This window comes from Cryptotermes secundus, unplaced genomic scaffold (genome assembly GCF_002891405.2).
Source record: "Cryptotermes secundus unplaced genomic scaffold, Csec_1.0 scaffold430, whole genome shotgun sequence".
NCBI classification, from domain to species: Eukaryota; Metazoa; Arthropoda; class Insecta; order Blattodea; family Kalotermitidae; genus Cryptotermes; species Cryptotermes secundus.
In genome coordinates, this window is record NW_019721010.1 from 1056123 (window position 1) to 1070311 (window position 14189).

The 14189-nt window shown below is 38.3% G+C and overlaps 1 protein-coding gene across 1 annotated transcript; it reads right to left on the reverse strand.

Moving 5' to 3' along the window:
- Positions 1-13962, reverse strand: LOC111875138 (ATP-dependent DNA helicase Q4; the record flags this gene model as incomplete). Its single annotated transcript, XM_023871204.1, has 9 exons — positions 1-741; positions 2615-2741; positions 4659-4845; positions 6810-6969; positions 7915-8543; positions 9666-9783; positions 11601-11900; positions 12288-12557; positions 13733-13962. Coding segments are annotated over 9 exons (2252 nt in total), but the record flags the coding sequence as incomplete, so codon positions are not given.
- Positions 13963-14189: the final 227 nt, after the last annotated feature.

Consider the following 14189-nt stretch of genomic DNA (forward strand, 5'->3'; position numbering starts at 1 on the left):
ATACAAGACAAGATTCCTACTCCTAATTTAGCGCCTATCAAGGTGCCACCTGATAAAAATGAAGTAAAATACTGATACTTTACAAGAATGTCTCCAGTAATACATAGTCTTCAATGCTTAACACCATTGCAACAATGTTAAGTTTTAACTAGATGTATTTGTTTTGGAATTATGTTAAATAATGACTGCAGAAAAATTATTTGAAAATAAAACCAGAAAGCAAATTTTTTGCATGAACTTAAATTTTGAAAAGACAGTCTATCTTACATTCATTAAAATATGATATTTTGAAATGTCATGTTTGCAATTTCATTTCACCTGCTTGCTTACGATTAACATTTGTAAAGCATGCACCAATATATGTACACAGTAAGACACTAAGGCTTCATGTGAACTTCATATCAGTGCACTGTTGCATCACTCAGGTTCCACAGCAAACATACATACCGTTATGTCACAGCAGTAAATTTCAGTTGCTTCTTTACTACTAACAGTGCGAGATACGGAACTTCACCTGAGGTGCAGTATTTCCTTGGCTGCCACTTTACATATCAAATTGAAATTGGACTTAAGATGGGCTCGCCAAAAACGACATCGACCCCACACTTGAGCTGGGAAGCACGGGCTAGGAATCCCATGGAAAATTCTAGCAACAGCTCGGCCAGTAAAGTTGGTGTCACGATACATACATACCAGGCTGCGTACATCTGCTACCACCTGCTCTTCATTTATCAGCTTTTCCTGCAAACAAAATATAAGTATTACCTTCCTTTTGACATTGATATTGCTACAACTGCACAAGTTTGCTCCATGTTCACAAGAGATCACTAAAAATAGTGAAATTTGCAAATAAGGTCATAGACTCTTACCAGTCCTGTATGCACTGTATATGGAGTAGTACAAAAGCAACCCCCATGTTTCTAGTTCTAATGGTTTTACAGATGTCCTAGTTTTGCCTTACTTAATCATATATTTTCCTCAAAGACAATGGGTCAGTTTTTAATTTATAATATATTCATAATATGTGATAAAAACAATCTCATATTTGCAAAACACAAAACTTTCAGAAAGGCAGTGTGCAGAGATTGCACCACAGATAAACCTTTCCACCGCGGCGGCCCAGGTTCGATCCCGGGTCTGGTCAAGTGGGATTTGTGGTGGACAAAGTGGCGCTGGGGAGGGTGTTGTCTGAGTACTTCAGTTTCCCCTGCCAATCTTCATTCCACCAAGTTCTCCATCATCATAATCACCCGGGGCAGGCTACAATAGGTCAATCAGTGGCCGCCGCGCCGAGTGGACCCAATTGGACTCCACCCGCCACTAAGCGAATTAAAAAAAAAAACACATGCTGCCACTGCAACTGTCTGGTTCAATGTTTGTAGCCAATGGTTAAAGTTTACTTACAGGAGTTACTGGTACTTCATATACAATAAATAACCATAAATGCAGAAAATAAGGGCCTTGATTTCAGAGTTCTCCATGCCATAAAGTTGTCTTCCCCATCTACGCTGTTGTGAGACATACTTTATCTAGCACAATTTTTATCTGTCTGGAATGGGGGGCTCTGTCAGTAACTACACACCAGACAGTTTAGCTATCGGGGCACTCCTCTGTACCATGAACAGGTAGTGTTTCACACAGACAATTATAAGCACTGACAATATGGAATTTTGATGTTGGGCAAATTTAATGTAATCAGAATCAGTACTAGTGGGATAGAAATGCACCATTAAGGTGTAAATTATTAACGTATACTTCCTGCTAGATTTACCTACAAACTGAAGTACAGGTATCTGAACGAAATTAGGTGTCATTAAGTTCTACCTAGAACATATCTGACGACAAATTACTGATTATTGATGAATGAATGAATTATACAGCATGAGTGATGTCTTAGCTTATTTATAGCAGAACCTTGAAATTTAGGCATTTGTAAAATTCCTAAGAACACTGCCTGCCAATGGACACTTTTAATACCCGAAAATGGTTGAAGTACGTAATTGCAAGTCCCTCTCCTAACATCCAATTACATAACAAAATATGGAACTAAGTAATGTGTGTATGACAATATTTCTTCTTTGAAACTATTATTGTCAAGATATGAAAATAATGAAGAATAATTGAGCATTCCCATTATCACTGACATGATCAGAACTGAAGAGTTGAAGGTTTCCTTACCTTTCCATAATCTCTTCTGCTTGCAATCAACTGCTGATTATAAGTATCAACTTTGTGATGTTACACTGATGTTTGTGAATCAGCCATTATGCCTTCTCTTAGACAAGAGTAGAGGGAATAGGTAGGTTAATCAGAGCATTATGGGCTGCCAGACATAAATAACTTAAGGAAGCAAACCTGCAAGTTAAGTTGGTACAAGAAGTTACAGGAAAACAGTGGTGGCTAGTTAGGAATCAATCACTGTGACAAATGTGCTGGAAAAAAGCCTTAATTTAATGTGATGATTTTCCATTTGTACAACATTAAGAAAATTACAGTTCAAACAGCTTCTGTTGCTATAATGAAACTGTATGTTTGTTCCCTTGTTTATTTTAGAATGTATCAAATGCAGGGAGAATATGTCAGGTTCCCTCCAAATGAAAGTGATTATTATTACCTCCTCTGTTTCTGCTTCCACATTGCTATGCTCTTGCTCAAAATATTCTCGTATCATAATCTTCAAGTTTTCATTACGATCCTTATCTACTTCATCTCTGCATTCAAAGCAATCCACATATGATACACTGAAAAATAAAACAATTTAAAATCTCAATTCCTATACCAAAGTTCAGAAAGAAATGTCAGTATCTATAGCCACTATCATATATTAGTTTAAATCTGTAAATAATTTTCGTGGGGAAGTAAAGTGCGGCCAGTGCGTGAGGCTGACAACCTTACCACTATCTATGAGCCGATAGTCTAGATAATGTGGGACCCTCAATGTCTCACAACCTTATGGGCCTTCACGGCCTGGTACAGGGATAGCTTTACTTTTTACTTTACTTTATAGATTCATATGGAATTAAAACTGTCTTAAAATTAAAGAGGAGAGGGCATGATAAGACATTTCCATCAGGCAGTATTAATTTTATTACCCTCCACAGTTATGCTGAAAAATAGAAAAGAAATACCAAATCTTCCATACTGAAGAAACACAACATAAATGATACAACATCAAATATACCAGGCACTCTATAGCGGTACTCTACCAATATTAACAAATACTGTACATCTTAAATTCCTTGTATAGGCCACTCTTTAATAACTTAGATTCTGAAGAACCCATTGGACATTTGCATAATGTGGTATGCACATCATGATTCTTCCACACACAGCAAACAGCACAGTTATATTTGCTGTGGCTACCATTACACCTGAAACTCAAGGTAATGTTAACTGCATAATGACAGCCAACAATTTGCACCATCTAACCAATGATAAGTTTAAGAAAGGTGACCCAGAACGATCACTTTTCCTACCATTACATCTGAAATTCAATATTTCGTTAAGTGCACAATGGTACTCAACAGTTTTCCTCTACTACGAAAATCACAAGTTCAAGAAAGGCAGCCCAGAACACACTGTTTGCTCTATGACAAGAATTCTTCACACACACAGCAAACGGAACTCACTTTTCCTGCAGAACACTTCAGCACAGCTACTGATGACTGAGCCTACAGCATAGGCCTGGCACCACGAGACTTTTTGATTCCAACAACAAAGGTTTTCTGTTACCCATTTTCAAGCTTTGTATAACAACAGAAGCTTGCAGTAGCACCACAAAGTGAGCTGCACTTCTGCTTCCACAGTTATGACCAAGGAAGTTGAAACATTGGAAAGATTTATGTATGTATTTAAGAAAAAGTGTAACTGTCAAAATAAAGACATCACTGTTAATAAGAACTAAACATTTGTGATCATGGTATATTATTATAACTGTTGTTTTTGGACATTATCCATCTTCCTGTTTTTATAGGAGCCTACTCAGTTGGGCCCAATCGATAGACCTAGTCCCTATTTCCAGATATCAGCAACAACACAAGATATTTAAACCAAGCACAGCACAGCAAACCTGGAAGCAATGGAGAGCTCTTTTAAACATAATTTTCTTAAGCAATAGGAGATCCAGATTAAAAAATTCTCAGCTCTGAAAGATCTCCACCAGACCACTGTGAGCCTATTCTGATAGTACTCTGATTTTAACAACAGCCATTAAATAATGCATGGATATAGGTACTAGGCCCCATGTGTGTGGAGTTTTTAATGTTTTTTAATGTTTGTCTTAACTCCCATAGATGGCTTGTGCTGTGCTTGGTTTATATACCCTATCTTGTATTTGTGCTGGTGTCTTAAGAGAGGGACTAGCTCTATTAATTGAGCCCAAGTGAGTAGGTTCCACCTGAAGATGAAGACAGAATCCAGTCTCTGAAATGTTGTTTTAAATAAATAAAAACAGGAAGATGGATAATGTCCAGAAACACAATAACTGTACATTGTTGTTAGATTTGCTGTGCCTTAACACTTTATCAGCTCTCTACTGCAGTTCTTGCTAGCCTCACCATATACACTGATGTGAATGAAGGAAAGATGTCACAAGTTCTTCCTAGAATTTTTGTCACTTCTGATAAAGATCCAAGAAAGAGAGACTAGCATGTCCTCACCTGGTGAGCATTTTAAACATTGTCTTCAGCTGTTGCAATGAACATTTCTCCAGATTCTTTACATGCCCGTGTAACGTGTCCAACGCCACATCTAGTTCTGATGGACAAAGGTTGCCTGGTGCCAGTACACGGAAGCCCAACTCATACAGCTCCACCGAGATTCCTGTGCGACGCCACATGTCATTCACTGCAATCGACAAAATATGCTTCCAAATTCTCATCTGTTTCACAGTTGTGCACAGTACAGCACATGATAAATAAAAAATATTTGAACGCTAGAATCTGTTTTGATAAGAGGTACACTGACAGCAGTATTTAATGAAACTCTGAGAGGATGTCTTTTGTTATAGCACATCAAGGTTTTCACTAAATGAGGATTATGCAAAATTATATCAAGAAACTGTTCATTTTCATGTCAGATTTACTGCATATAATTACAAAGAAACAATGTCTACATCAGTGGTTAAGGAAACTGTTTCTACATGCAAATAAATGCAACTACATAATTAACATCATCAAATTACCTTCTAAAATAATTACTGACATATGAAATAAACATAGTGATTGTGTAAGGATGATGTCCAGCAGGCACAAATGTGAATAGTGATTGTTGGTATGGCGACAACAGGTTCCTCTGAAACATCGGTTAACTTTCAACAGACTACACAGCATTATAGCCCAGGATATAGAATTCTTCATAACCACTGCTGTGAGAACCTCAAATCCTATATGTTTAGAATATGAATAGGAATAGTCAAAACGTGAACCTGTGGTGCATGCTGACAAATTAAAACATCATTGGTGTGTTTTCCTTTGATGAGGACATGGATTACAAGCAATTAATTCCTACACATCAGAAAATTATGCTCTTCCATAGCTCAACAACAGCAATCATATTCTTCAACTGGATTGTGCACCTATTCATTTTGTTCACACAGTTTGTAACTGTTTGAAAGTAATTTCTTACGTTAGTGAATAGAAAGAGGACCAACTGCATGGCTCCCTTGTTCTAATTTCAAGCCTATGGAATTTTTTTCTTTGGGAGTACTTGAAGGACCAGGTGTAGAGCCAATATGCTGGATGAACTCAAAGCATAGATCATTGCAGCAACTGCAGATGTTACAAAGGACATGCTACAGACATCCGACAGAGGTAGACTATAGGTAAGATGTACGCAGAGCTACAGATGGCACTCAGTGAAATGTTTCACACCTAAAAAAACACAGTTTCAATTTATGAATAAAATATTGCAAACACTACTCTCATATCTGTTTTTGTTCCTAAGCTACAAAAGCCTAAAATCCTGGTATTCTTATTGGTAGACACTCTACATGGGACAATAGTAGTGTCAAGTGCATGAATGACTCTCGACAGAGTGTTGGATAATCAGATTTAATGACCACTTACAGATCATAACTAAAGTAATTATAACAGTCTCAATGAGTTATACACTCCAAATATCACTGTTAACTACAGCACACATAGTCTTCCCTGTCCTTACTATACATTTCCTGGTAACGGATTTTAACACTGCCCATTTACATCCTTACAGTCTGGCACATATCCCACAGCTGAACTCAAGTCTTCACTTCATCCCAATGATAACGCCTCAACACGGACCAACGAAGAAAACGCAGTTTCAGTTCTCTATTATTCTGTGTCGATTTGCTGCTATGGAGACATGTTTGTTTGTGACCGTTACCCAGTAATGATCTACAGTATTATGGTATTAAGGCAGTATCATTATCAGTATACAGAAACATTAATTTTGTTTTGTACCTTGCACACTAATTATATTCTACTGATTTGTTATGCATCATGTTCTATATATAGCTCAGAATGTTAGATGCCAACGTCTCACAGTGGAGGATGAAGTTCAGTCCCAGGACAATAGATGCTGGAGTTATGGTGAGCAAAGTGGCATATGGCATGGAGACTGATTGTTCCAAAAGTACTTTGATTTTCCAATGGCAATCATCATTTCATCAAAGCTCCATACTCATCTATTGCCTGCCATGAATTACATTGCAAATTCAATCAACCATCACCATGTCCTCTATCAGGGTTTTACCCCTGAGTAGGTATTTCAGTGTACCTGCAGCAATGCAGTTACTATTTATATGCCAACAAACAAAACTTTATAACATTCACCTTTGCTCCACTCAAGATTCTTGAGGTGCTGTTTAACAGTGCCACTGTCCCAGCCAATGGCTGATGCAATTTCCACAACAGGAAACTCTATCTTGCTGCTGCCGTTGTGTGAGATTCCACGCTTCTGATCAAGTGCAATGGCCATTGCCAGGGGAGGACTCTATAAATATAAAGTAAGTGAACACATTCCTCAAGATGTAGAGAGATAACATTAAATGAACTGGAAGAGTGCACATCACAGGCAAAAAAAGGTACATACGTGCTGTATTTAATTCAGCATAACATGAAGACAAATAGGAGAGGTGAGGTACAGCTCCAAGAATTGTTGTTTTCAAAACTAGATCATAAAAACAATTGAATTTTTACAGTTTTGTATTTTATATTCACCTGAAGGTATCACTAATATGAAATACAAAACATGAAAAGAAAGTATTTTTAAATGCCACAACTCTTATCTGAAACATTTTTTTCATTACAACGTCAATATTTAAGAAATATACAGTTGGAATTTTCTACTTCTCCTAAGAAACCTTCAACTAAGACTACCATATACTGGACTTGAACCACTGAAGAGAAAATTCCAAAACACATACATAGACTGAACAAACAAATAAAGTTTCTATAATATTCTACAGTCTGGAAACCAAGATATGGAGCAGATTACATCCCATACACAAAGCAGGAGAATTATACACAATGCTGTAGCATTTCGTTCACTAAATCAAGATGATCATAGAAATAAGAATGCAAGTCACTTAGTAATGTTATGGTGATGAAATCACGTAGGTTATGATGAGTTAGACTGAAAGGGAGAGATAGGAAATGCACTAGCAATTCAGATGGACAGATCTCCAGGAAAGTGTTCACTTGGAAGACCAAGAAAGAGATTGGGGTGGAGGACAAGAACATCAAAAGAATGACAATGACATATTAAAAGAAAGATGATGGAAACAACACGCTGAATCATGAGAACAGGGGTTTTAATGATTGGAGGTGGAGGGGATGAGTTCACAATTGTGTCAATGACGAGCTCTGGTTTTAACAGCACTGGCTCTTTGGGTTCTGCTACCAAAGAGTTAGGTATCTTTTAGTCCACTGTGCTTACCAGTTTGGCTGCAGCCTTTAGGGCTCTTGGTCCTTTGTAGCTCACAACTTTGCACATGGTATATACTAGAGGCATAACCTTAATCCACTGCTTGCAATGGAGTTCCAGGTAACAAAGCATTGTAGATATATTCTCTTGAGGCAGATCCAATGTCTTCACTGTCTCATCTACTGAAAATGCCACCTCATGACCAGGGCAATTAACTCGGTTTTGAACAGGACTTCCTTTGCTCCCATGATGTTCCTCTTCATTCAAAGGTTCCTCTATACCATTTCTTACTTGTATAGCTGACTCCTTCCCTGCAAAATCCTCATCAAAGTCCACGCCCTCAAACAACTGTGCAATCCGCACACATTTGCAGGGAACAAATACTCTCTGCAGGAGTTTGCGAATTATGTGATGATCAACAGAATTGCCATAGATATGACGACGAAGTTCATTTAAATCTCCACCATCGGAGTCAAGGAAAAGATGGCAGTGTGCTGGCAGACCATTACGTCCAGCACGGCCAACCTCCTGTACATAGCACTCAAAGTTAAGTGGCATGTTGTAGTGGATCACAGCTTGTATATCCTGCTTATTTATTCCCATACCAAACGCCACTGTAGCCACTACAATACGAAGTTTACCTGCAACAAGAGGAATACTCCATAAAATCAGACAATGATAACAATTTTACATGAAGATCCATGTGAATTTTAAAACATACCTTCACAAGTATTTCACTACATGCTCCTCTGAATGAATACTGTCTCAAATGAAATTTATAGCAAATACATAACTGGATACACCTTTCATTTATGTCAAATATATTTCTTCCATAAAATGCATGCTTAATAAATGTGGGGTTGATCACAGGAATTGCATGTGCATGGTAGTACACCACCATTTTCATAACACAAATAACTTTGTCAGGTTTGATGCGATATATAACACAGCATTGCAAGAGAAATCTTTATAAATGAACTTTGTACAGCTTCCTTCAGTTTCTCTGTTGATCTGTGTTGAAGTGTGGATATAAAACGGTGGAACAGTGACATTTTCTTTTATCAACTTCAATGTTTTGACCCTTTATATGTTCTTGCAGGCCAGTGATTTCATGCTGGCAAAGTGCTGAACGTGACCAAGCACCATGTCAGGCAAAACCTCATTCAGATACTCTGGAAGAGGAACTGATGCCACATCTTCTTGGAACCACATATCCTGAACATTCACACTTCAACTGTGGCACAAGCCATTCTTGAAACAATGTCATATACTTGGGTCTGGACAATAAAACACATCCCCAAAATGTACCATGGTACGCAGTGACTTGTTCTTCAAGGTATTACTCCCCATGTAAACTTTTCTGTCCCTTGCACATCAACAAATGGCACATTCAACTTTAACACACCCAGACACATAAAACTAAGGTATAACAAGACTTTGTACACACCCTCCACACATTCTGTTCCTAGTTTAATTAATTTTGGCTCCCTTATTCAGGATGATTCAGACTACCATATCCAGCCAAGGCTGGACAGTAACCTGCTACGAGACAACACAGTGCTTCCCTTTCAGAATACACTTCATCTGTCACTAAACAGCACAAGTAACTATCTTTCGTGGTTCTATGGACACATACTGATCATTTGATATACCCCACTTCAAAACACTGCAAAGCACTAGCATACCTAAAAAAATGGCTGCCCTAGGAGTTAAGCCAGCAGCAAAGTAGATGGAAGTAAAACAGTTAAATGTTCAAGACTTACCAGACATGAAGGCTTTTTGGACTTGCTTCCTTCGTGCAGCACTGAGCCCAGCATGGTAAGGTTCAGCATTCCATGACAACATACGACCCACCCTATTGCTCTCAGGCCTTTTATGGTCCTGCCAAATTGATGTAAATGTACATGTAAATAAGCACCATGTCATGATGGTGCATAAGGAGTGAAGGTAACACTCCACACCGTCCACACTTTGATATTTGATACAGGTCAGCAGTCAGCTTCACATCTATAGAGGTAGAGGTGGAAGGTAAAGCTCTACACAATCACACATTCTGAACTTCAGCAGTAGATGGAGGTGGGTTGTCACCTTCATACTCCACCTGCTTTAATCTAGACAAATTGCTCCTAGTAACCAGTAGAAAGGAGTGGACCCCAAAACCAGCTATATGAGGTACTTCACCCACCCAACCTCCAAAAAACCCTCCTGCTGCCATTAATTAAAAAACTGGCTGCAGCTTGTTAAATAACATATCCTTGTATTTCAAGTTAATAATACTGGAGGAGAGGTCAATATTCTGGGAGGTCACAGTGTTAGTCATTCTAAGTAAAAAAGTGTATATATATGCGTCTTATTCCAAATGGTTTCCGAGAGTGAGCCATTTCACTGTACAATTCCAAAACTGTTGATAAGAAGGAGATATTACATACTGTTTCTAATACTTGTATTTATTGTTCAAGTGACAAGGTTGGTACAGTTTACCTAGCATAATACATTTTCGAAAATTCCACCATAAACATCAATGCACTTTGCAACTTGTGTGACAACATGGCGTGTTGCTCATCCGAGTGTATCTTGACATTCCTTTATGGGGGGGATAACATCCATCTGATGGAGTTCGTCTTGTATATCCTCTTTACTTCTGCACGCTTTACTCTTCATCCAACCCCATAAACAAAAATCTAATGAGGTTAGGCCTGGAGATCTTGGTGGCCAGTTAACGGTAAACCTGAGTTGATGTAAATAACTTTAAACTTCAGCCTGAATATCATTTCTTTAGTTGGTGCTATCATAACTACTTTAGAACCCTCTCTGAAACTGGCCAAACATAAGTCTTCTCAATTTGGTCTCAATTATATTATTACTATTTGAATTATTAGTAAAATTGTCACCACAGTCTTCATCACTATTGTCCATAGAGTAGTCAGACAAAAAGTTTCCATACAATTCTTCCCAAATATCACTTTCATTATCAAGAAGTTGGTAAACATACTTGCCTTTGTTCTCTGTCATGTTGGAAACTGATGGAATTTTAAGTTTATAAAACAAGGTTGTTATTCAAGGATAAAACAAGGTTGTATTTTAGTGTCCTGTTGCACTGATTCATATCCATAATGTACATATATTAACCGTCTTTTAGTGCATACAATCTCACTCATCACTTCACACTACATGTTTCGGCATCATTCTGCCATCCTCAGGTGTATTAATCACGTTGAACCATTGCACTGCTTGCCATCAAGTGTCCATTTATAAAATGATATAAAATGTGTTCGTTTTGTTCATTAATAAAATTTCATTTTATAAATGGACACTTGATGGCAAGCAGTGCAATGGTTCAACGTGATTAATACACCTGAGGATGGCAGAATGATGCCGAAACATGTAGTGTGAAGTGATGAGTGAGATTGTATGCACTAAAAGACAGTTAATATATGCACATTATGGATAAGGATAGAACAATTACATCAGATGAAATGCCAATATGAGAATATAATCTTTAGTGCCTAAACCATATATTCAACCAATTCTGAAGGTCAAGTGCAAATAAATAACAGTTGCTGCTACGAAAAGTACCCCCATACAAAACACAAAACTGTCATACTCAATCCACAATGAAGAGTGAATGAAGCTAAAAAGTTCCCATGACAGGGATACAATTTGTTAAGTGGCTAGTTACACATCCAGGTTCCTCCTACCTGAAGGCAGGTTCTGATGAGACGCGCAAGCCTCTCACATTCTTCACGTCGAGTGCAGTAGATGATGATAGACTGACACGACTTGAACCTTTTCCCCTGTAATAATGAGACTAGAGCCTGGTCCCTGAATTCATCTCGAGATACTGACAGAATCAGGTTGTCAGGCAAAGGTACACCTTTGATTATACCCTGTTGCCCATCTGGAATATTGAGATGTGTCACAATACTGGCACAAGTTGCTTTAGTGGCTGTTGCCGTCAAACCTAGCACTGTCTTCACTCCCAGTTTCTCCCGTAGCACCTGCACCACATGAGACATAAAGCTAAACACTTTAAACGATGGCAAGATTTCGAAAAGACAATGATAAACAATTCATACATGAACCAACTTGGGCAATGTCCTTCTTGAAAAGCCAACAACTGCTTATTTAATCGTGAAATTCCCCACCTCTTATGGATCCCAAAGATTTACTCCTATGTTCATAACAGCCCATAACTGGTCCTATCCTGAGCCAGAGTAGTTCAATCTACCCCTTCACATCCTATTAATTTTTAGATCCTGCACCAATTCCTAGGCCTCCCCAAATGGCCTCTTCCACTTCTAATTAATTACTTTCTATATGTCACAGCACAACACATAAGGCTTCAAGATTTCCATTCTGAATCAAACAGGGCAAGCAATACCAACCTTGCATAACACAAGATAAGAAGGGCGGAAATTGTGTGACCACTGTGAAACACAATGTGCTTCATCAATACAAGCAAAGGCAATTCCAGGTAGTTCTTTTAATATTCTGCCAAACCCTGTGGTCCTCTCTCCAGATACAACTGCCTCTGGAGAAACTAACAAGATATTTAATCTTCCAGACTTTGCCAACTCCATCACCTTCTGCTGCTGCATTTGAGTTTGGTTGGTGTGCAAGCAAGCAACCTGAAGACAAGACGCAACTCCAGTCACCTAGAGCAGAAGAAGAATTACTGTATAATCAACAGATGTGTGCAGGTGTGCAATGTCTAACCAGGCTGGACTTACTTCCAGGACACTTTCTTGATCCATTTCAAATGTTCAGAATTTTTATGTATGAGTTCACCCAAATTGGCATGAACCAGCTATAGAACACATCTGCCTGTATGTACCCAAGAACCGATATTGCAGGTCAGTAATATTTTTTATTTAATTTGACGTGATGTCAATCCATTTCTTGTGCTTGATGAAATGTTAAATTTTGAGATGTCTGTGCACAGTACCTGTTTATAGTCTTTCGTAACATTTCAAATAGTAAAAGATCATATCTGCAACTTCCTGTACACATGTGGTATCATTTGGAAACACACACTCTCAATTCTAGGACTGACAAATGCCATAGGAGGGCTACCATTCATTGGTGGCAAGTATATTTCAGCTTCACTTGAAACGCAAGGGTTAACATATTTAAGTGGTAGTTTTGGGATCCTAAATCACATATGCACACTGGTGTAATCTGATCAGTGATATCAAGCACAGTGACTGAGAACTGCTTGCAACAGGTAAAATAAGAAAGCAATCTTCATATTTTGAGGATTGTAGAGCAACATAAATTTTTATCTCCTCTGCAATAACTTCACTCTCCTGCAGGTCTCCTCATTTAACCAAGTTCGCATGCCACATGCAGTCAGGATTGTCTCACAGCGATTCACAACCATCCTCGAATGTGTGATGCTATTCAGACATCTAAGACTAGGCACTATCTGTTTGTCATACACTGTCTAAAGCATCTGCAGCATTCCTGCTGCCAGCAAAATTTGAAAATGCTCCATTGTAGGAAGCCATTACTTCCCGATATTGGAACACTGTGTTTTCCTCATGGATCTTTTCAAGACCACTAATATGACACCAACTGTGCACTATGCTCTCCAAATGACCTACCAAATCTGCTAGTATAATGGTGACTGAACACTTTCAGTGTGTAGAGGGAATGCATGTCTTGACATGAACATGAAATCTCGAGCTTACATATCACATTGTTACTGAATTTATTTCTAAATTTAGAAGCTACCATGTATACTGTCATATAAATAGACGTATATTTTCAACTGGGATTGTTTCTACATCTACTTTATGTGCATATTCAAATCTATAGAAGACTGACAAACCTGATCTTCCATGAGGGAGACAAGTGGAGATACAACCAGTGTTATACATTTGCTCCTCTGAGCAAACATGTATGCAGGAAGCTGATAACAGAGACTCTTGCCTGCACCAGTGGACAGTGTAACAAGAGTCGATAACCCTGAGAGGATGCGCATCACAGCTTCCTCCTGACCTGGACGGAATCCATCATGGCCGAACCGTTCCAGTGCTTCATACACTTCAGGCGGAGTGTCTTGAAATCAAATATACACAATACACAGTAATTATGGATGTGCCCATTGTTTTCTAGAATCAATCCAATACTGTTCTGCAAGAGTGACTAATTCATTCACAGACTGTAAACCTAAAGTTCCCACAATGAAAATACTACAGCTCATCACTGTATACAATCCTGGACAAGTTCAATTCACTCCTCTACCACATGAAGTACTTCCTTAAAATCCCTCTTAATGTTATCTT